The sequence below is a fragment of the Diaporthe citri genome, assembly GCF_014595645.1.
Source record: "Diaporthe citri strain NFHF-8-4 chromosome Unknown scaffold_5, whole genome shotgun sequence".
Lineage (NCBI taxonomy): Eukaryota > Fungi > Ascomycota > Sordariomycetes > Diaporthales > Diaporthaceae > Diaporthe > Diaporthe citri.
Genome location: NW_025064850.1, coordinates 2,187,619 through 2,208,227, shown reverse-complemented (window position 1 = coordinate 2,208,227; position 20,609 = coordinate 2,187,619). Strand labels below are relative to the sequence as shown.

Here is a 20,609-nt window from a genome sequence, read left to right as displayed (position 1 = left end):
CACACCTTGGATCTACAAGCCTACAGACTTGGCCGTCGTGTGGCGCCAGCGTGGTCAGCCACTCGTCCCATTGGGCCATTTCCAAATGAGGCCTCAAACCGGACGGACGAGGCAAGCTGAGTCCTCGAGCACTTGCATCTGCTTGCATTGCCCACCGTCGGCAGTCATTTCCCGGAACGTCATTCTAGTCCAACCGCCACCGCGTCAACCAGACCAGGACAGCTGGTACGACGGCGCTCATCAAACGATTATTTCAAATGCCTTTGCTCGTCGTTGTCACGAGACAAAGCTCGGTCAAGAGACGTGCTCGTAAATCGCTATTGCACGCATTCGCAGATTAGTCTCGCTGGTTGAGCACAAAGGATAGTCTCGGCATCCTCAGAGCTCTCAGAAACGTGCAAAGCATTGTGCTCTCCCCGAAATCCTAGAGCAAGCACATTGCTGGCGTAGCTCTACTCGGTTATTGTCATGCCTCAGCAGGCCCAATGGGTCTATCAAATTAGCGTCGGCGCCAGGTCCCGCGAATTGATAGGCGCCAGTCCGAGTTCGTCTGTGATATCAGGCGCAAACTGGGCTCAAGGTTCAATTCACAATACTGGCCCACCACCGTCCAGGTCGACCGGCGAATCCGATCATTTGACTCGCCTCTAATTGAGCTCTGCACAAAGGAAGTCGAATAGGAGCCCTCGGTCGTCGACCCAGCAATGTTCTAGACTCGACAGCAATAAGTGGTGAGCTACCAAAGCCGATTGCTGTTGTCCAACCACGGCCAGACCGTAGAGAGTGTGCCGGCCTCCCTGGCACAAACGAGACGTGGGCTGGCCTGCTGTGGCGGCATAGAGAATGGCCTATCAATGCCTTCCTTCGCAAGCGGCAGGCCTCATTCTGGGATGTGGGATTCCCTCCAATAAGCCACGTCCAATCCATCCCATGCGATCTCCCACGAGGGGAAGATTTCATCTGGATGGGCGAGCTCGGCGTCCCGGCCACTCGGAATTTCAAAACACGTTTCTTGTTCATACATTTCACGCGGGTTTCCAACTCGGGAGACAGGCATCTTGTCCCGGGGCTCAGCGCAAGGAATAAATCACCGTTTGCCGCAGCATCCTCGAGGACTTATCAGTCAACCTCGCCATGGGCGTCAATTAAGCTTTTCATAGATAGGACGTAGGACCCGATGAGCCTCGGAGAGAGGTCATGTCTTGAGCCACAGGGAATACCGCCCTCCTGCGGTACCCCGAAAAGTCTGACTATGACTCGGTATCTTCCCGACGTATTCATTTGCGCTACGCTGCTCGTACGTGCCGTTGGACTTGGAGAAATCAAAGGGCCACATCGCAGTGGAACGACCGGGATGATATTACGGACACTCGCCCTCTGTATGCAGAAGCAGACAGAGGGGCAAAGTGAACAGCAAAAACAGGCACGGAGCAACTGGTTACTGATCCGTGGCAGTATGGACAGGACTGTCGGAAGGAGTCAGGCAAGTACAGCAGCAAAGTTGTTATCAGTAAAACACTTTATTCACACTTGAAAGAAGACTATGAACATCCCTGACCCGACTTCCAAAAAGAGAGTGGTATAACAAGACAAGAAAGAAAAGGGGGTTCGCATGTGGCACCTCAATGAAGAGATGAGCTTCCACACGCCTCACCATGACTGCAACCTTCCGTTGCTCGACTCGTACCTAGTGTTTGTGTTGCCGTTGCTGCTGTGCAACGAGACGCAGCTTCGCAATATTACCCAATTGTCTTGCAAGCGATTTATGTATGCCGCCGCCCCTTGCACCGTTGAAATGAGGAAACCACATGCCCGAATGAAACCAAAAGCAAAAACGACGCCCATCCTCATGACTTGCTGTCGTTAACATCAACTCGTACTCATTTCTTCCACCCGATGCTGGTTGATTGCTCTAACCACTGCACATCACGCAGGACTCGGGGTTGTCAATGCTGCCTGTGAGGTTGTTAGTCAATGCAGATTGAATTACACATTTTCGACCACTACTTACATTGCAGGACAGCTTGCGAGTAGATGTCATGCTCCCGGTCGGCGCTGTCGCCGTCCTTGTCCTCGGACTGGCCGTCAGGCTTCTTGCCGTCAAGAAGCTCCTCTTCCGCGGGCTTCTCGGCCGGCTCGATGGGCAGAGCCTTGGGGCTCTCGCCCTCCTCTTGATCGGCCTTGAACGGGACGGTCCTAGGCTTAGAGGGAGATGCCAAGATACGTGTCGCTGCCTCTTGGTCGACGGACGGAGTCGAAGGAGGCGGCGTGATGCTCGGCGTGGGGATTCCGTTAGATCTCACAGTCTTACCGCCGCTGACCGACTCCTTCTTCGCATACATGGGACGCACGAAGCTACTAGCTGAGGGCTGCCACATGCCCGCTGGAGGCGCACGCTTGCCCAGACCGCTGTGCTTAGCACCGGTCTGCTCCTGGATCTTGAGTGCCTCCTGGTCGACAGTGAACTGGATGGGTGCGGCAGCTGCCTGAGTGCGGAGGTAGTACATGCCGGTCTTGAGGCCGAGCTTCCAGCCGGCGAAGTGCATGCTGGTGATCTTGCCCATGGATGGCTCTCGCATGTGGATGTTGAGTGACTGAGACTGGTCAATGAAGGCACCGCGGTCAGCAGCCATCTGCACAATTGTCCTCTGAGAGATCTCCCAGACGGTCTTGTACAGAGCCTTGATATCAGCCGGGATGCTGGGAATGTTTTGGATGGAACCATCCTCGGCGATGATACGGTTCTTCATGGCCTCAGACCACAAGCCGAGCTCTGTCAGGTCCCTGAGAAGCCAAGGGTTGACAACCTGGAACTCGCCAGCGAGCACACGTCGCTGGTAGATGTTCGAGGTGTATGGCTCGAAGCACTCGTTGTTGCCCAGGATCTGTGAGGTGGATGCAGTCGGCATTGGCGCCAGCAATAAGCTGTTGCGGACACCGGTCTCCTTGATCTTGTCCTTGAGGGCCTCCCAGTCCCAGAGGTCAGATGGCTTGACATTCCACATGTCAAATTGGAGGATGCCCTGTGAGACGGGGCTGCCCTCGTATGTCTTGTACGGGCCTTCCACCTTGGCAATATCGCTTGATGCGGTAAGAGCAGCATGGTAGATGGTCTCGAAGATCTGCTGGTTCAGCTCACGGGCCTCGGGGGAGTCGAAAGGCATGCGAAGAGCCAGGAATGCATCAGCAAGACCCTGGACACCGACGCCAATAGGTCGGTGTCGCATGTTGCTGTTGTAGGCCTCCTTGACCGGATAGTGGTTGACATCGATGATCTTGTTCAGATTGCGAACGACCACCTGCGTGACCTCATGCAACTGTTGGAAGTTGTAGCAGTTGTTGTCATAATCGACGTATGCTGGCAGAGCAATGGAGGCCAGGTTGCAGACGGCGACCTCGTCTGGGGCAGAGTACTCGATGATCTCAGTGCAAAGGTTGGAGCTGCGGATGGTACCCAGGTTCTTCTGGTTGCTCTTACGGTTTGCGTGATCTTTGTACAGCATGAAGGGGTTGCCAGTCTCGGTCTGAGCCTCGAGGATGGCGTACCACAGCTTCTGGGCCTTCATGGTCTTGCGACCGCGGCCTTCCTTCTCGTACTTCTCGTATAGAGCCTCAAACTCCTCACCGTAGCAGTCGGCGAGGCCAGGGCACTCATTGGGGCACATGAGGGTCCAATCACCGTTCTTCTCGACCCGCTTCATGAAAAGGTCGGGGATCCAGAGAGCAAGGAAAAGATCACGGGCTCGGATCTCCTCCTTGCCGTGGTTCTTCCGCAGGTCAAGGAACTCGAAGACATCAGCGTGCCATGGCTCAAGGTAGATAGCGAAGGCACCGGGACGCTTGTTACCACCCTGGTCGACATAACGGGCCGTGTTGTTGAACACCCGCAGCATGGGAGTGATGCCGTTGGAAGTACCATTAGTGCCAGCGATATATGAGCCGGTGGCACGGATGCGGTGCACGTTCAGACCGATGCCTCCCGCCATCTTGGAGATCATGGCACAGGTCTTGAGGGTGTCGTAGATGCCCTCAATGCTGTCCTCCTTCATGTCGACGAGGAAGCACGATGACAGCTGTGGCTGGGGAGTGCCAGCATTGAATAATGTGGGCGAGGCATGGGTGAAGAACTTGTTTGACATCAGGTTGTAGGTCTCGATGACTCTCTCGACATCGTCACCCCAGATGCCGACAGCAACACGCATGATCATGTGCTGTGGCCGCTCGACAACTTTACCGTCGAGCTTGAGCAGGTACGAGCGCTCGAGGGTCTTGAAGCCGAAGTATTGGTAGCCGAAGTCGCGGTCATATACAATGGCCGAGTCGAACTCCTCCTTGTGACGCATGACACAGTCGTATGTCTCTTGGGAGATCATGGGCGACGGTGTACGGTTTCTTGGGTTGACATAGTGGTAGAGATCGCTGACTACGGAGGACCATTGCTTCTTGGTCTGCTTGTGCAGGTTGGAGACTGCGATGCGCGCAGCGAGGATGGCATAGTCGGGGTGGGTAACAGTCATGTACGCGGCAGTCTCGGCGGCCTGGGTTCAAATGGAAATCAGCACATGGACGTGTGAGGGAAGCGGGTAGGGGTGGCAAGGGCACTGACAAGATCGTCCAGCTGGATGGTGGTGACACCTCCGTAGACACCACTGATGACCTTCTGCGTGATCTGGACAGGGTCGACATGGTTCATGTCAAGACCATAGCACAGTCGCGAGACACGCGCCGTGATCTTGTCGAATTGGACGCGCTCCTGGCGTCCATCTGGTCGAATATTAGTGTCCGGTAGTGGTGGGCATGGGTAGGCCAGGACATCTTACCTCGCTTCCTTACAAACATCGCGTCGATATGTTGTGAGGACTGCTTGAGAGGGGTACGGAAATGGAGAGGGGCAGGCGTTCCGCAGTGGCGGCCTGCAGGTCCGGCGAGATGGAGAAGATACCGAAGACACCGGGAAGTTTACTTTGTGCAGCAAAGGCAATTGCGAGTGGTCCTATGCCCCGGTAAACTGAAAAGCAGAGGGCAAGTCGGGGTTCAGTGGGTGGATGTTGTGGAAGTGAAGATGGGAGAGGGAGTAAAGCACCGCGGTTCCGGGAAAGTTTTAAGTAGTCGTGCTCCGGAGAGAGAGCGCGTGTTGCTAACAAGCCCAGCAAAAACGCGTCTTGTTGTGGGCGGGCTGGAAGGAGACGCGCAGAGGCTCGTGCTGCCCCTGTCACCACATGCAGCACTTCCTAGGTACCTGGGAAACTGAGCATGCGGGCAGACATGGCCTAGAGTACTGAGACAGATGCCTTGCCCATGTACAGTAAGCATGTGCAGTGCTCCAGTATTGCTGTATGCAGCAAGATCTGATAAGTGCAGGGGCCAGCCGTCAGCCCGACCGGCCGGACCACTTTACGCGCCTAGCAGCTCACCCGCGGTTCTGACGTGTTTTGATGATAGTGTCCTGCTACGGGGCATCACTCACACATCACGATGCCTCCAGCACCCCAGCGGCACGGTTGCTGTGGCTTGCCCGAGTGTGAGTCAACACCAGGTCTGTTGCCTGTTGCTGGAGTATCTTATTTGAACTCGGTCACAGATGGGCTGCTTGTGTTTAGGAATGACCGTGAACATACTCACGTCCTTTTCCATAAGAGCCAGACTCCGCTCAGTCCGAACCAGCATTCTCACCACAGTCACAATCACAAGCAGACCAACAGCACACTTCTCTGTGCGTGCATCCTCCAGGATGGCATCTCAATCTCAATCTCCGACTCAACCCCCGCCAATAGCCGCCGAGAACGGAGCTCCAAACGTCACTGCAGCCTCAGCCTACCGGCCAAGATACATAGATGTACGTTTCCCCCCTTGAACCCCCTGGCCGTCTGCAGTGCATGCGCGTCGAAGATCCTGACCGGCTCCAGATCGGAATCAACCTCGCCGATCCCATATTCCGGGGCGTTTACAACGGCAAGCAAAGGCACGATGACGACCTCAGCGGCCTGGTAGACCGAGCCAGGCAGGTCGGCTGCACCAAACTCATCGTCACGGGGTCCAGCTTTAAGACCTCGAGAGACGCCCTCGCGCTCGCCAAGGACTACCCAGGCACCGTCTACAGCACCGCAGGGATCCACCCGTGCTCCTCCTCGATATTCGACCAGGCGCACCCATACTCCCACGAGGAGGACGGCGACGGCGAGCACACGCCCGCCTGCGGCCCGGACCCGGACAAGCCCATCCTGGACGAAGACCTCGCCGTCGACCACGAGAAGACCGAGACCATCATCTCAGACCTCCGGCGCCTGGTCGAGGACGCCCGGGCCCCGGGGCCGCAGCAGCAGCTCGTCGCCTTCGGCGAGTTCGGCCTGGACTACGACCGGCTGCACTACTGCGCGAGGTCGCTGCAGCTGCACTCGTTCCAGGCCCAGCTCTCGCTGGCCGCCTCGCTGAGCCCGCAGCTCCCGCTATTCCTCCACAGCCGCGCGGCGCATGGCGACTTCGTCGCGTGCCTTAAGGTCGCGTTCGGCGAGAGGCTGGAGAGGCTGGACAAAGGCGGCGTGGTGCACAGCTTCACGGGCACCATAGAGGAGATGAGCGAGCTGATGGACTTGGGCCTCTACATCGGCCTGAACGGGTGTAGCTTCAAGACCGCGGAGAACTGTGAGGTTGTCCGCGCCGTCCGGCTGGACAGGCTGATGATCGAGACGGACGGGCCGTGGTGTGAGGTGCGGCCGAGCCACGAGGGGTGGAAATACCTTGTTGAGATAGACAAGAAGGAGATGGCCGCGGCTGAGGCACCAGCGCCGGCCCTTCCTCCCGCGGAGAACGGGGAGGCGGCGCCCCCAGCGGTAAAGCAGCCGCCCAAGAAGCAGCAGTCAACCAAAAAGCCACAGAAAAAGGAGTCAGAGGTCATTGAGAGGTTCAAGACGGTCAAGAAGGAGAAGTGGGTCGAGGGTGCGATGGTCAAGGGCCGCAACGAACCTTGCATGATAGAGAGGGTGGCCAAAGTTGTGGCCGGCATCAAGGAAGTCTCGGTCGAGGAGGTATGCGAAGCTGCATGGCGAAATACGGTCAAGGTGTTCGATATAGAAGAATCGTAGAACAGGGGACGATGAGCGAGCATAGAATGTGGCAGATAGACGTGGCCACAAATGGTGTAGCTATGTCAATACGCACTAGACTAGAGTCGTAAGTCTGCTGATTTATCGTAGACTACACTCATGACACATAATCAATCGACCGTCGCGGTATTATCGCAGCAGCCATCACATACCCGAGCCTCTGTGGCCCCTGATTCTGCCATGCCGTACAGCACCGATGGTCACACCTTCCTCGCCTGTCAGCCACCCCGGCATCTTTTCCCCATCGATGATACCAGCCTCGACGAGCTGTCGCACCCCAGCAAACACGTGTGGCCCATGGAAAGTCAGTTTGACACTCGGACGCCACGTTTCGTCGTCGCCGTCAAGGTCAGCACTACCTCCGCCTTCGTCGTCCTGCTCGCGAGCCCGGTTAAACGCCACGTCCATCGTACTTCTGCGGACAGAATTGTCGTTGGGACGGCTTTGTGGAGAATCTGATTCCCCTCCAGGGGCTTCCCCGTCATCGTGCATAGGATCTGTTTTCACATGGAACGGGTCGTCGATCACAATGTCGACCCTTTCTACGCCCCTGCCATCGTCAATTCTTGCCGAATCGCCAAATCTCGCCCGTGCAACCAGCCTCGCGCGCTTGACCCTGCGCTCATGCTGTTCTGTATCGGGAGAAACAGCTCGATTTTTAGATGCTTGCCCATGCTCCGACTTCTTCGTAGAGCCACTGTCATCCTCCTCGCTGAGCGGCGGCGAGGGGAGCAGTGTTCCCAAGGGTGACTCTTTCTTCTTCTCGTCCGCGTAAATACTCCAGCCACCACCAGCCGAGTTCGTCCTGCCTGGTCCTCGTCTGTGCAGCAGCTCTTGGATATGTCTTGTGCTCAAGGCCGTGGGCTTTAGTGTATATCTCTGCCTGGGCCGCGACAACGCCTTGGGTATTCCTTCAATGACGAGGGTGTGCAGACTCTTCGTCTCACTGCTGGCAGCGGGACCGATGCTCTGTGGCTTGCTGATATATATGCATGGGCTGCCGTCAGGGAAAGCCACGTATATTGTCCGGCTGGCGTCACCATCAGAAGCCGATGTCGCTAGCTTAGTATTGTACGGCGAATCGAGGATGAAGATGCGCAGTAGGAGGAGGGCCATATCCTTAGGGCGGTCAAAACTGTAGTGCACCTTCACATCGGGTAGCACCTGGGCTTGAAGGTTCTGCAGGAACGTAGACGGGTGGAATCGCGGCACAGCCAGGGACGTGGTGTCGATTTTCGGCGGACCATCATCTTCTGCAGCCTGTTGGGGCGTGGGTGTCTTTAGAGGAATGACTTGGTATGCACTCCATTTTTGGGAAGTTGAGTTCTGGTAGAGGTGTTGCAGGTCCGCCATTGAGACTTGGTAAAGAGTCAGGCCATGGCGCCAGTCGCCTTCTACTATGCGATCGACGACTTCGCGCTTCGAGCCTTTGCGGGTTTGCATGTCGGAGTAGAGGTCTCGAAGTTCGCCGATGGAGGACACCGGGGGATAGAGGTCGGCGGGATCATCATCGTCATCATCAGTGCGGAGGAAGGGCGCACAGATGGCGGCATTGTTGTCGTCGAGCCAGTCAAGCACGAGGGCGAGCAGAGACGGCCGGTTCAACCGGTTGAGATGCTTCAAGACCGTAGAGCTGGAAGCGTCGAGTCGCAAGGTTGAAGGGAGGCGGGCTGTGGTGGGGACAGAGATTCGCGCCATTTCTTGTCGAGAAAAGAGCCCACATGGAGCATCACCGCAAGGCTGGTGATAAAGGCATTAGATGCGGCCGACCCACGTCATACGACGATGCGATGGTTGATGGATGGCCTGTAGGACGAGACGCGTCGTGGGGTCTCTGGGTGACGCGAACCCTGGGTGCCAAGGCCAAGGTTCAGTCAGCCTGCAGCCGGAATGATGAATTCCGCCCCCCCTGGTAAAGACGATGTGATGATTCTTCTAGAGTTGGTTAGCGCTTCCACTAGTCCCCCCGCCTCTAAATAACATCTCAAAAACCTCTTAAAGACTCCCAATTCAATTTACTCTCCCAGGGCTTATAATTATAAATTAAGAAAGGGCCGGCTGGGGCGAGGACGGACGGTGCTGGTAGGCACCGCCGAGCACCACTTGAGGCCCAACCCGGTACTCTTTATGTTCCTTAAAATGAGCGAGATGTGTTTTTTTAAAGTGGCTCTGGGGCTCTGAAATGCCAAGATTAAAGAGTGGGACCACTATGCCGTTCCTGAAAAAATCATCACATCGTCTTTACCAGGGGGGGCGGAATTCATCATTCCGGCCTGCAGCACCGACGCCTAGTCTATTCTGGATTCACAGCAGATGCTCGCAGGGCTTATCTAAGCGAATGCAGGACCGAAACCTTGATAACGATCCGGCTTGGCATTTGCATTTCTTAGCTGTCACCGCACGCATACGCATAGAGATAAGAATAGGAAGCAGAAGACTTGATTTATCAGCAATGGCGGGGCTGCCCGCACATTTTTATACTGTCCATACTGCAGTCAAGCTGGCTGTACATGGTGCTGGGAATTTTCCTAGGTACATACAGTACTGTGTTCGGTTGCAGATTGGCTACATCCAGGCCGCCTACGTGCCCTGGGATGTAACAATGGAAACTTGGCTGCGCTCAAGATGCTGCATCGACTCAGCACGGGGACGGAAGGCTGCTTGTGCCATGTGCAACGTGGGGCAGGGATGTCAACAAAAGGGCGGTATTATGAGCATTGTCAGGGCCGACAGGCCGTCAGCCTGGTTGCTGATTAATGATCATTGCTTAGTATAGTGTAGAGTGTAAGTCAACGGCTGATAGTGAGCATAGGGAGTGGTTGGTGCGGCATTGCAAGGCTTGTGTCAAGGGGTTCTGCAATAAGAGGGTTGTATTTGGTTTCTGGTTATGGTTCTGTCTAAGTTTATGCCAAAGGGCTAAGGGGCCGAGGACTACCTATTAATGCCCATAAGGGATCTATATAATGCTCCTTCCTCACAATCTACCCCCTTTAAAAAATAGCGGCGCCCTTATAGCTAATAAATAATTCCAAAAGGTACATTTAATAAATTAATTATCTTATATTTCATCTTTTAAGCAAAATATTAAGCCTAAATTATCTTTATCTTCCTTATAATTTCCATTTCTATCTTTTAAAGCATTAAGATTATTTTAAGGTTTATTTTATAATTCATTATATTTCTTATAATTAGCTACTTTTATATCTTTACTTAATTTAAAGTTATTTATAAAAAGTTTTAACTTAAGAATATATTTATTATTAAGTAATTTAATAATGATATTTATAATATTTTAAATAATAAGAAAGGCATTAAATTTATTTATAATTATTTTAATAAATAGGGTATAATAGCTGCCTTTTAAGGTATTAATTTATTTATCCTTTTTAATTAATTAATCTTTTAAGCTAATAATGTATATAATGCTAAAATTAAGTTACATTTAAAGTAAGTTCCGCTAAGTATTTAATTTAATGTTTTTTAATTATAATTTTATAATTTAAGCTTGCTATTTATTAACTTTAATAGCAAATTTAACGTTTTCTATCTTATATTGCTTATACTTTTGCTATTTTATTAAAGGCAGGGGTGCTATTAATAAGGAATATAAATAAGTATTAGCGTATTTTATTATAAATAAGGAAGGTAGCATAAATTAATAGGTTATTGCATTATTAATAAGAGATATAATAGGTTACAAGGATATATTAAACTTTATCTTCTTTAGGTTACATTATAAACTCACTATAAGCATTATATTAAATTTTTTTTAATTAATTTTCTTTAACGAATTATATTCTCTAATTTAGGACGATATAATAAAGACATTAAAATCGCTATTAAAGAAGCAATTACTAAGGAAAGGTAGTTTTTTAAGCAAGTTTTTTTTAATTTTATTACGTATAAATTTAGCAGCTTTAATATTTTCATTAAAATTGCTTTTACCTAAGGATCCTTTAAATTTAAATTAAGATTTAGCTTAAAAAGAAAAAGTATTATAATTTATTATATTAAATAAGTATTGCAAAGAATATAGCAAAGTTAAAGCTTTTTTAATTAATTAATTTATCTTTACATTTATATAAAAAAAATATTAACTAAATTTTCTATTAACAATATCTTACAGTTTATTATAAATATATATTTACTATTTATATTTCTTCTTTTTATACCTTTTAATAAATTGCAAAAGCTTTTTATTATATTCCTACTTTTATATTAAGTAAATAAGGATAAGGAAATCCATAGCTTTATTAAGTTTATTAATTTTAACCCTATTAAAATTAAGAATCATTTATAATATAATATGCAAGTTTCTTACGGTAGTTATTAAGCTAACTTAATTATTTTAACGCATAATATCATTAATGTTTTTAATCCAGAGCTTTAAATTTTAAAAAAGATCCACGGCTTAGCGCTTTACTTTAAATTTATACCGTTTAAGTTTATTTTTAAATAGCTTTCTGCTCTTATCTCTTTCCATTATTATTATTAACGATAAGCTTAAATTATAAGGCTATCTTAAATATATCTTTTATTAAATAAAAATAAATAGAAAAATAAAAGGGAAGAAGAAGTTTATAATTCCTAAGAGAAAACTAAAATTATGCTTTAAGTAATGCTATATTCATCCCATTTTTTTATCCAAAGTTTTTAAGCAAATATTATTATAAGTTACTATGGTAATTATTAATGGTAATTATTAATAGTAATTATTAATAATAATTACTATATTAAGTTTATAATAAATAATTATTTACAAGCAAATTCATTAAGCAACGATTATACATTAAGTCCTAGTTGCAACAAAATCATTCATTCTTAAAATTCAAGTCCCAATTTAACATATTTAATAAGATATTTTATATCCTTTAATTTTAAATATTATTAGTTAATTATGCGCTTTACGTAATCTTTAATTTAAATAAGTTTAATCCAAGATATATTTTAATTAAATAAATCCAGAAAGTATGGCTTAAGGTAATTAATGAAAATAACATTATGCTTTAACTTTTATATGCATAGAAAGTTAAGTTAATATGCAAAACAACCAATCCTTTCCATAACTTTAAAAGGGCCCGTATATTATAATCCATATTTACAACTAATATTTTATGGAATTTTATATCCTTTATATAATTAAAGTAATACCCATGCTTTAACTTTAAAAAATTATATAAAATATTATTTATTAAAGTATGCTTTTATTATTATTATTATAAGTATCAAGGCATTATATATATAAATACAGCTTTAAGGAAGGTTTAGTAATTAATAAGGCACTTAATTTATAATAATATTTAAAATATTATTTAAGATAAAGCCTTTAACGATTTTGTTTAAAAAAGTTTTAATTGCTTAAAATTTATTATTATAATATTTAAATTATATTTATAATAAAGTATTTAATTATTTTCGTAAATTATTAAGGCTGTAAATAAAATAGCAAAGCATAAATTTAATAATTTATATCATCCTTTTTAATTAGCCATTAATTTATAAATAATATATAATTATATAAAGCAGCTTTATTTTAAATAATTTCTATATTAATAATTAAATGCTTAATAAGAATTTAAAGTCTTAATTTAAAAGAATGATTTTTAAATAGCCTTAATTATTTTAAAGTAAGTATTATAGCAAAGAAAAGGCTTATTTTATGGCTTTTTATATTAATTTTCTAAGCATTAATAATAAATTCTTTAAGAATTTATAAATTATTAAAAAGATATAATTATAGCCTTTTATTAAAAAATGTTTAAAGATAAAGTTTATTATAATCTAATAATATAAATATAGTAAGCTAAGCAGCAATTATAAGCTTTTATAGGCTTTATATCTTTTAATATTAAAGACTTAGCAATTAAGGTAATAGTAAGTAAATTTACATAGCTTAAAATGCAATCTTTTAATATAAAAGGGCTGGAAAAATTTACTAAGTTAAGCATAATTATAATAGCTACTTACATAAGTAAGTTTTAAAATTTTAATTATATATAATTAAGGAATGTAAAAACAAGGAGTTTTATCTTTATTTAATATTTTTTAAATAAGGTTAAAATAAATTTTAAATAAAAGGATGGCTTTATTCTTATAAAAAGCATCATTTTACTATATTATATTTAAAATTCTTGCCTATTAAAGGTTTATTTAATAGCTATCTTAAAGGCGCTTATAAAAGTTAAAAGATATTTTAATATATATATTTCTATTTTATAAATTTAATTTCAAAGGTATTGTAAGGATTACTAAGCGCATTTCTAAGAAAAACAATCAATATTTATTTTAATTATCTAGGAAAATATTTAATTCATTATTTTTAATTAGCGGTAATATATTTAATAATAATATATATAATAATGCATTTAGCATAATATTTTTTCTTTTTAATTTATATAGTAAATTGATTTTAAAGGCATTAATATATTTAAGGGCATGAATTAATTTTTTATTATTTATTAAGGCTGCAATAAAGTTAATAATATTAAGTTATTTAAAAAGGATAAGGATTGCTAAATAGTTTATATAAATTATAAAATAATACTTAATAATATTAATTTAATATTAATATTTTTAAGTACTTATATATAGCTAAGAAGTTTCATTTCCATAGCTTAATATTAGCATTTTGCGAAAAATAAAGTGCAGCTAAGGTATATAATTATTTTAACTAAAGTTTACAATAAGTATATAATAATATAGCTATCTTTTATAAGTTTTCTTATAGCTAAGTTTATCATATAATAAACTTGTACTTTAATTTTAAATGTAAATATATTAAAATTAATAAATAAATGCCTTTTTAAATTAAAGTATATAATAAATATAAACTTAATTAAATCTTATTTTATAGTATTAAAGATAGCTTTCTTTATATTATTAAGTAAGGTAAATATAATTTATTTTATTTAATTCTCTTAAGCTATTTTACTCTTTAGCTTTATTAAGGCATTTAATTAATAAAAATTTATCTTTTATTATTTAAAAAGCTTAATCTTTATTATAAAATGTGGAATGTTATATTTTATATAGCTTATAAAGCTAATAAAATATTTTAAATCCTTTAATAAGCAAGGAAATTCCAAGGCTTTAATAGCCTTTAAGCATTCTTTAATTATAAAAAGGCTAAAAAAGTTAATATAACGGCTAAGCATAATAGTTATTAGTATTGCGAAATAAGATTTTTTTAGGCCTATTAAAATATTTTTTTATTATAATTAGTTAAAAACCAAATAAATATTATTAATATAATCTTATAAAAAGCTATTTATAGCAATAATTATATCATTAATATATGCTTTAATGGATATATTTTTAAAGAGCTAATTTATTTATTATTATATATAAGCTAGGCTGCTATAATATCCTATAATAACGTAATTAAATATAAATTATTCATAAGTTATTATAATAATAAATATTTATTAAGATTTAGGATAAATTCATTATTAATAAAAGAAAGCAATAGCGTTAAGAATTATAATATATTTTATATTTATAATCTTTAAAAGAATTTAATCTTAGCTTTTTATAAAGTATACATTAAGAATTAATATATAATTTAATCTTTAAATATTAATTATTATGCAATCTTTTTAAGTGTTATTTAATATAATTTGCTAAATAATAAATATAAGGAAAGAAAAGGAAATGAATTAAGTTATTTATTTAATTTTTTTAGCAGCTTATAGTTTATTTAAAGTTTTATTAATAATCTTAGCATCTTTTAAGGTTATAAGGTAAACTCTGCACTTTTTAAAAATTATATCTTGCTAATTTTGCTTAAGGCAAACCTTAAGCTATTTATTTTATAAAGCTTTAGCCCAACCTTTATCTTTAAAGATATCTATATTTTTATTAAGGAAACTTAAAAGCTTATCTTAATTAATAAGGTTTAAGTTAAAAAATATATTAATGCTTATTAAGATATGCATTTAAAAGTTATTTAATGGCATTATTTTTAAATGTTAAGAATTTAAGAATTTATAAAAGGCTGTAAATATAGCCTTATTATTTTTATTAATAATATAAATTTAGCATTATGGATTTAAAAAACATAAATATCCTATAAATATTTTATTAAATATAATAATAAGCTTATTTATTTTATTCTTAATAATTATATAAGCTAAATAAACATTTATAAAGAAAGCATAAGCATTAAATTAAATTAATGCAAAGGTAAACATTAAGTCTTAAATATTATTAATATATAAGCAATATTTAATAGAGAGATAAATAGCTAATTTAAGTAATATAATAATATATTATGCAGTAACTACCCTAGTCTTTATTAAGTGGCTATAATTTCTTATTTCCATGGAAATTTAAATATAGCAGGAGTTAATATTAATATATCCTTTTAAATTAATAATATTAAAGCCCTTTAATCCCATAACATTTATATTAATAAGTATATTAACCTTTAAGTCTTTAATTATAAAGACTTTATAAGTAAATAAAGCAATTATTATAATCCCATAATTAATATATTTTCCTAAGAATTGTAATAGCATAAGTATATAGTTATATAACTTATAAATTTTCGTTTTAAGTTTATGTAATTATAGTGGAAATGCATATTTATAAATTAGCAGAAGGGAATAATTTTATTATAACCATTATTTATTTATTATTATTTAATTGCAGCTAATATTACCGTAAATATTTAATAATAATTTAAATAATAATTAAATAAAAAGATATAAATAAGTTTAAAAGCAAAAACTAAATTTTATTTTAAGTTTTAAGTTAACCCTTACTGGCAATTAAATTATCTCCACGCCCCTTATAATATTTAATAAAACATTAGGGCCTTTTAGTTTTTTATTGGCTGCTTTAGGGCATCTTTTAATATGCCATTCAAGCCTTAATTATCTAATAAGCTAGCAATTTCTACCTTAGCTATAAAAGCTATTAATATTTATCTTTATTAAGGCTAAGGCTTTTTAAAATAAATAAAGTAAATATAATTTATTAGCGAATTATTATTATAAAAATACTTAATATAATAGCAGTAAATAAATAGTAATAATGCTAATATGCTAAAAAAGGCAATATTTAAATAATTATTATAATTATTAACGGAAAACATTTCCTTAAAGGGATAATTAAAAGCCTTAGCAGCTATATTTATAAAGAACTCTTTATTTAAGACTTTCTTAACTAAAGGTAATTAATATATAGGCATATTAAGTTACTTTATAAAGTTTGCAAACTTATTATAATAAGCTTAATAGGGCTAATTTTATTAATATGGTTTAATAGTGGATAGGGCTTGCAAAGCGAGCAGGCAATGGTTTTCTAAGATAAGCTATTATTAGCAATTTCTTAGCTATAGCTATTATTAAGCAGGTTATCGCTACTTATTTTATTATTAACGCTATGTAGTATATTAATTTAATAGCAGCTAAGATTAATTATATTTAACATTTTAAATTTAGCCTTAACCAGTTAATTAAACCAATAATTAAAATTAATTCTAGGTTTAATTAGCTATATATAGTTAATTATACTATGGAAAAGCTTAAGGTAGCTGCGTTTAAAAGCGTTGCTATGGTTGTTATTGCTAGGGCTGCAAAGATAAATATTATAGGGCATAAGGGACGTTTAACTTGCCTTTATAAATAGGTATAGGCTAATAAGGACAGATAATATTTTAAGCAAATAAATATTGTTATTAGGCTAAGTTAAGAATTATACTTTCGCGATTTTAAACATTATTTAAAAAGCTTTTTAATATTATTACTTTATTAAGTTTTTAAAGTTTAAACTTAATCTTAAGAGCAAGCAATTTAAATATAGTAATTAGCTATATAAAAAGCTTTATATTGCAAGCCTTTGCATTTATAATAATAATTTAAAGAAATAAAGTAATATTCCATCCCTTTATAATTTAATAAAGAGATAAGTAATCTATCTTAAGATTAGCTATAATATTTAAAAAGAACTTAGTGAAATGCAATTTTAACTTATTATAAATCGCTTAAATTATTATTATTTTAAGCAGCTAGTAATTATTATTAGTTAAGATATAAAAGTATTATTTAAGTATATCCTTTAAGAAATATTAAGATTAAACTTAATAAATATTATTTGCAAAATAAATTCATTTAATATGCTTTAAATACTTAATAAAATAAAAAATATTAAAATACTTTATAATCTTTTTATTAAATTAAATACCTAAATTAACATATTTATAAGGGTAAAAATAGCTAATATTTACTAGCTAAATGCTAAAATATTTATTAATGCTATTTTATATAAGCTTAACTTAAATATAAACTTAAGAGATTAATGTATTTATAAACGCTATAATAATTAAATATATAAAGTCTTAATTTTGCTAATTATAAAGCTATGTTATTGCCTATATAATAAAGTTAGCAATATCTTTAGCTATAAGTAATGCTATATTATTATTATTAAATTTAAAGCCTTTTAATTTCATTTTATTATTTTTCTTTAAATGCAAGGAAAAGCTAAGATCTTAATTATATATTAATATAAGCAGCTGTTATGGGCTGGCCTTAAACTCGCAGAATAAAGGTGCCTAAATGGAGTTAATATTTAAAGTGCAAAGGAGAAGGTTTACTCCCTGTTTGCACCTACGCCGAAGCCTATTCTTATAGGGCCAGAGCCCGCTAACTAATCACTATGGGCACAAGCTTAAACCATAACATATTCCCTTTCCCTAAGTTAAAGCTGCAAAGGGGCCTTCCTAAGGGGTTAATTATATAATAAAAAATAAAGAAAGCACTGCTTTAATCACGAATTAAACATTACCTTTTGCTTAGCCATTTAATTAATCCACGGCGCTTTAACTGCGTTATTAAGCCAACCCATATTATGTATATATTTTCATTCTTTTCATACCCTATAATTTAATATACTAGCTAAAGCAAGCTAATGAAAGATAATCATTTAAGCGCAAGCTAGCGGCTAAGCTGGCGGCATTCCTAAGATCCTTTAATCTATGCCTTTTACACAAGCTTCCTTATCTAAAGCCTTAGGGCTGCAAACTTATTATATAACCTGCAATTAATTAATATTTAATTACAAATAATCTGCTCTATTAACGGAAAGTTCCTAGGCTCCGAAAGTTTCATAGCGCTAAACTAGCTAGTATTAACTGGCTTGCTTTAGGCCCGGGTTGGCACTAAGCTGGCATTACTTCAAGCCCCACTTTATAGAAAAAAATTTACATATTAAAAATAACCTTAATTAAGCGTTTCTTCCTCGCTAGGCCTAATTAATAATAGCTGCATATAAGTTCTTCCGCGGCAATTTAAGCAATTATGCTTATAGTAATTAAGCTGGCCATAAGCATAATACTTAACTCCCCCTATTAAGATTGCCGCGATATTAATATTCATTACTTTGCCGTTTTAAGGTTAAGTATTATCCTTCGCTGCCATAGCGTTAAAAACACCCTTATATCGTTGTAAGGCAAAGCAAAATGCCTTAAATGTCTTTAGCTACTCCTCGCAATTAAGTCTTAACTTTACTAAGGCGGCAAGTTTATTAGCTATAAGTAGTATTTTATAATTATTTAGCTAAGCTTAGGTTCTAACTATATAAGAAAGCTAATTAAAGCAAGCAAGAAAATCTGCCATCCCCTCCTCGCGGCATTACCATAACGTAATTAAGCTAAGCTCAGCATACCTTTGCTTAAAAAGATCCTTAAGCGCAAGGCAAACCCTTTTTAAAAAGCTTTTTAGCTGCCCCTTAAATATTTTCATAGAATTAACATAGGGTAGAAATTAATTATAAAAAGTTCTTAATTAGCTAAATATATAAAAAAACTAAGCCCCTTTAATATTAATTGCTTCCTTATTTACTGCAAACTTAGCTCTTATTTCCATTAGCTAAGTTGCTAAACTTTCCTAAGATAAGAGCTCCTTAAAATAGGGAAGGGCTTAGCGGGCTGCTATTATTCCTTCTAAGTCTTATTATATTAGGTTTCGTATAATTGCATTATAAGTCCATAATACAAGAGGACTTTAAATATATATTATGGGCTAGCCTTAAACTTACAAAATAAAGGTGCTTAAATAAAGTTAATATTTAAAGTGCAGAGGAGAAGGTTTATTTCTTATTTATATTCATGCTAAAGCCTATTCTTATAGGGCTAGAGCCCGCTAACTAATCACTATGGGCATAAGCCCAAACCATAATAACAGCATATTTTTAAGGAAAACTCTTAAGGATAATAATAAACTTAGCAAACTTACTATTTAATAATGCTTAAGTATTTAAGGAGATTATATTTTAATTAATATATATAATGAATTATTAAGAAGTAGCATTTAGCTAATTAAAAAAGCGGCTTAAGGATTAAACATTAAAGGGGATTTAAGCAGTAAGAATGCCCGCTAGTAAGTAAGAAATATAAAAAGGCTCTTCCGCTTTATTAACCAATTCTGCAGCCAATAAGTCTTACCTTAAGGAATTAAATCATTTTCATTAAAAGTAAGCTATAAGAAATAGGCATATTTAAGCTTATTATTTTAAATCTTTATAATATATAAAAATTTAAATAAGTAGTAAAATTATAAAAGCTATTAAGCATATAATTATTTAAGTTTAGCCGTGAAGTCTTGCGAAGCTATATAACTAAATAATTTAAATAAATAAGTATTAAGATGGTTATGCAAAAGCAAAGCAAGTAGTTAGAAATTAATAATAAATTTATAATAATGCTCTTATTATCTTATTAAATAAGGCTATGTTTATAATAATTACCAGCTGGCGTTTAATTCTTATAATTCAAGCTAAGTTATTAAGGGGTTTTGTAATAAAAGGGTTATATTTAATTTCTGGTTGTGATTCTATTTAAGTTTATGCCGAAGGGCCGAGGGGCCGAGGACTACCTATCAATGCCCATAAGGGGTCTGTGCGGTGCTCCTTCCTTACAGCTTGGCAGGCGGCGCATCTCCGGCGAGTCGGCAACGATCGGGCCCATTCTCGCTAGTTGAAAGTTGAAACCCTCTGTCTTGTCGACCGCTGGATCCTTGGGTCTTTGGGTCCGTGGGCCCTTTCTGAAGATCGGTGGCTTCAAATGTCAAGGACCTATTCTCCGATGCTGTGTGGGTTTGTATACTACGTACCAAACAGAATGTTGCGTGGGTTGTGGTTTGTGGGCTCTGGGCTGTCATGCCAGTCACTCCGTCAGCCAGTCACTCAGTCAGCAGCGTTGGATTGGCAGCGGCAAGACCACCACTACTGCACCAGCATCACTGGTGACTTGCGTCGTGCAGGAGCGATGAGGCACGAAGCACAGCTCGCGTGCAGCTGCCTATCCAGAGTCAAGTGTCCCGTGTGCGTGGGTACTGCGTGGGCGAGTCGAGGCCATCTTCTGGAATCCGCATGGCCTTAGTTGCATTCTGTGGCTTGCTGTGCGGGATGGACACAAGCTCCGAGGTAGCTGACCAGGGCCCCACCACTTATTAGATAATTCAATCCTCGCCATGTGGGATGGGCTGCCGTGGGTGGTGACGCTGT

The 20,609-nt window shown here is 39.4% G+C and overlaps 3 protein-coding genes across 3 annotated transcripts; 1 reads left to right on the top strand and 2 right to left on the bottom strand.

The window, feature by feature from the left end:
* Positions 1 to 1,912: 1,912 nt before the first annotated feature.
* Positions 1,913 to 4,839, bottom strand: INS49_011273 (uncharacterized protein; the record flags this gene model as incomplete). Its single annotated transcript, XM_043171992.1, has 4 exons — positions 1,913 to 1,956; positions 2,012 to 4,538; positions 4,607 to 4,764; positions 4,821 to 4,839. 4 exons carry the CDS (start codon positions 4,837 to 4,839, stop codon positions 1,913 to 1,915), a joined length of 2,748 nt encoding a protein of 915 aa, XP_043023737.1.
* Positions 4,840 to 5,731: 892 nt separating this feature from the next.
* Positions 5,732 to 7,082, top strand: INS49_011272 (uncharacterized protein; the record flags this gene model as incomplete). The annotated part of the gene is made up of 2 exons (XM_043171991.1): positions 5,732 to 5,836; positions 5,907 to 7,082. 2 exons carry the CDS (start codon positions 5,732 to 5,734, stop codon positions 7,080 to 7,082), a joined length of 1,281 nt encoding a protein of 426 aa, XP_043023736.1.
* A 165-nt stretch (positions 7,083 to 7,247) lies between these two features.
* INS49_011271 (uncharacterized protein) lies at positions 7,248 to 8,801 on the bottom strand (the record flags this gene model as incomplete). The annotated part of the gene is made up of 1 exon (XM_043171990.1): positions 7,248 to 8,801. The coding sequence occupies one exon, from the start codon at positions 8,799 to 8,801 to the stop codon at positions 7,248 to 7,250; it is 1,554 nt and encodes a 517-aa protein (XP_043023735.1).
* Positions 8,802 to 20,609: the final 11,808 nt, after the last annotated feature.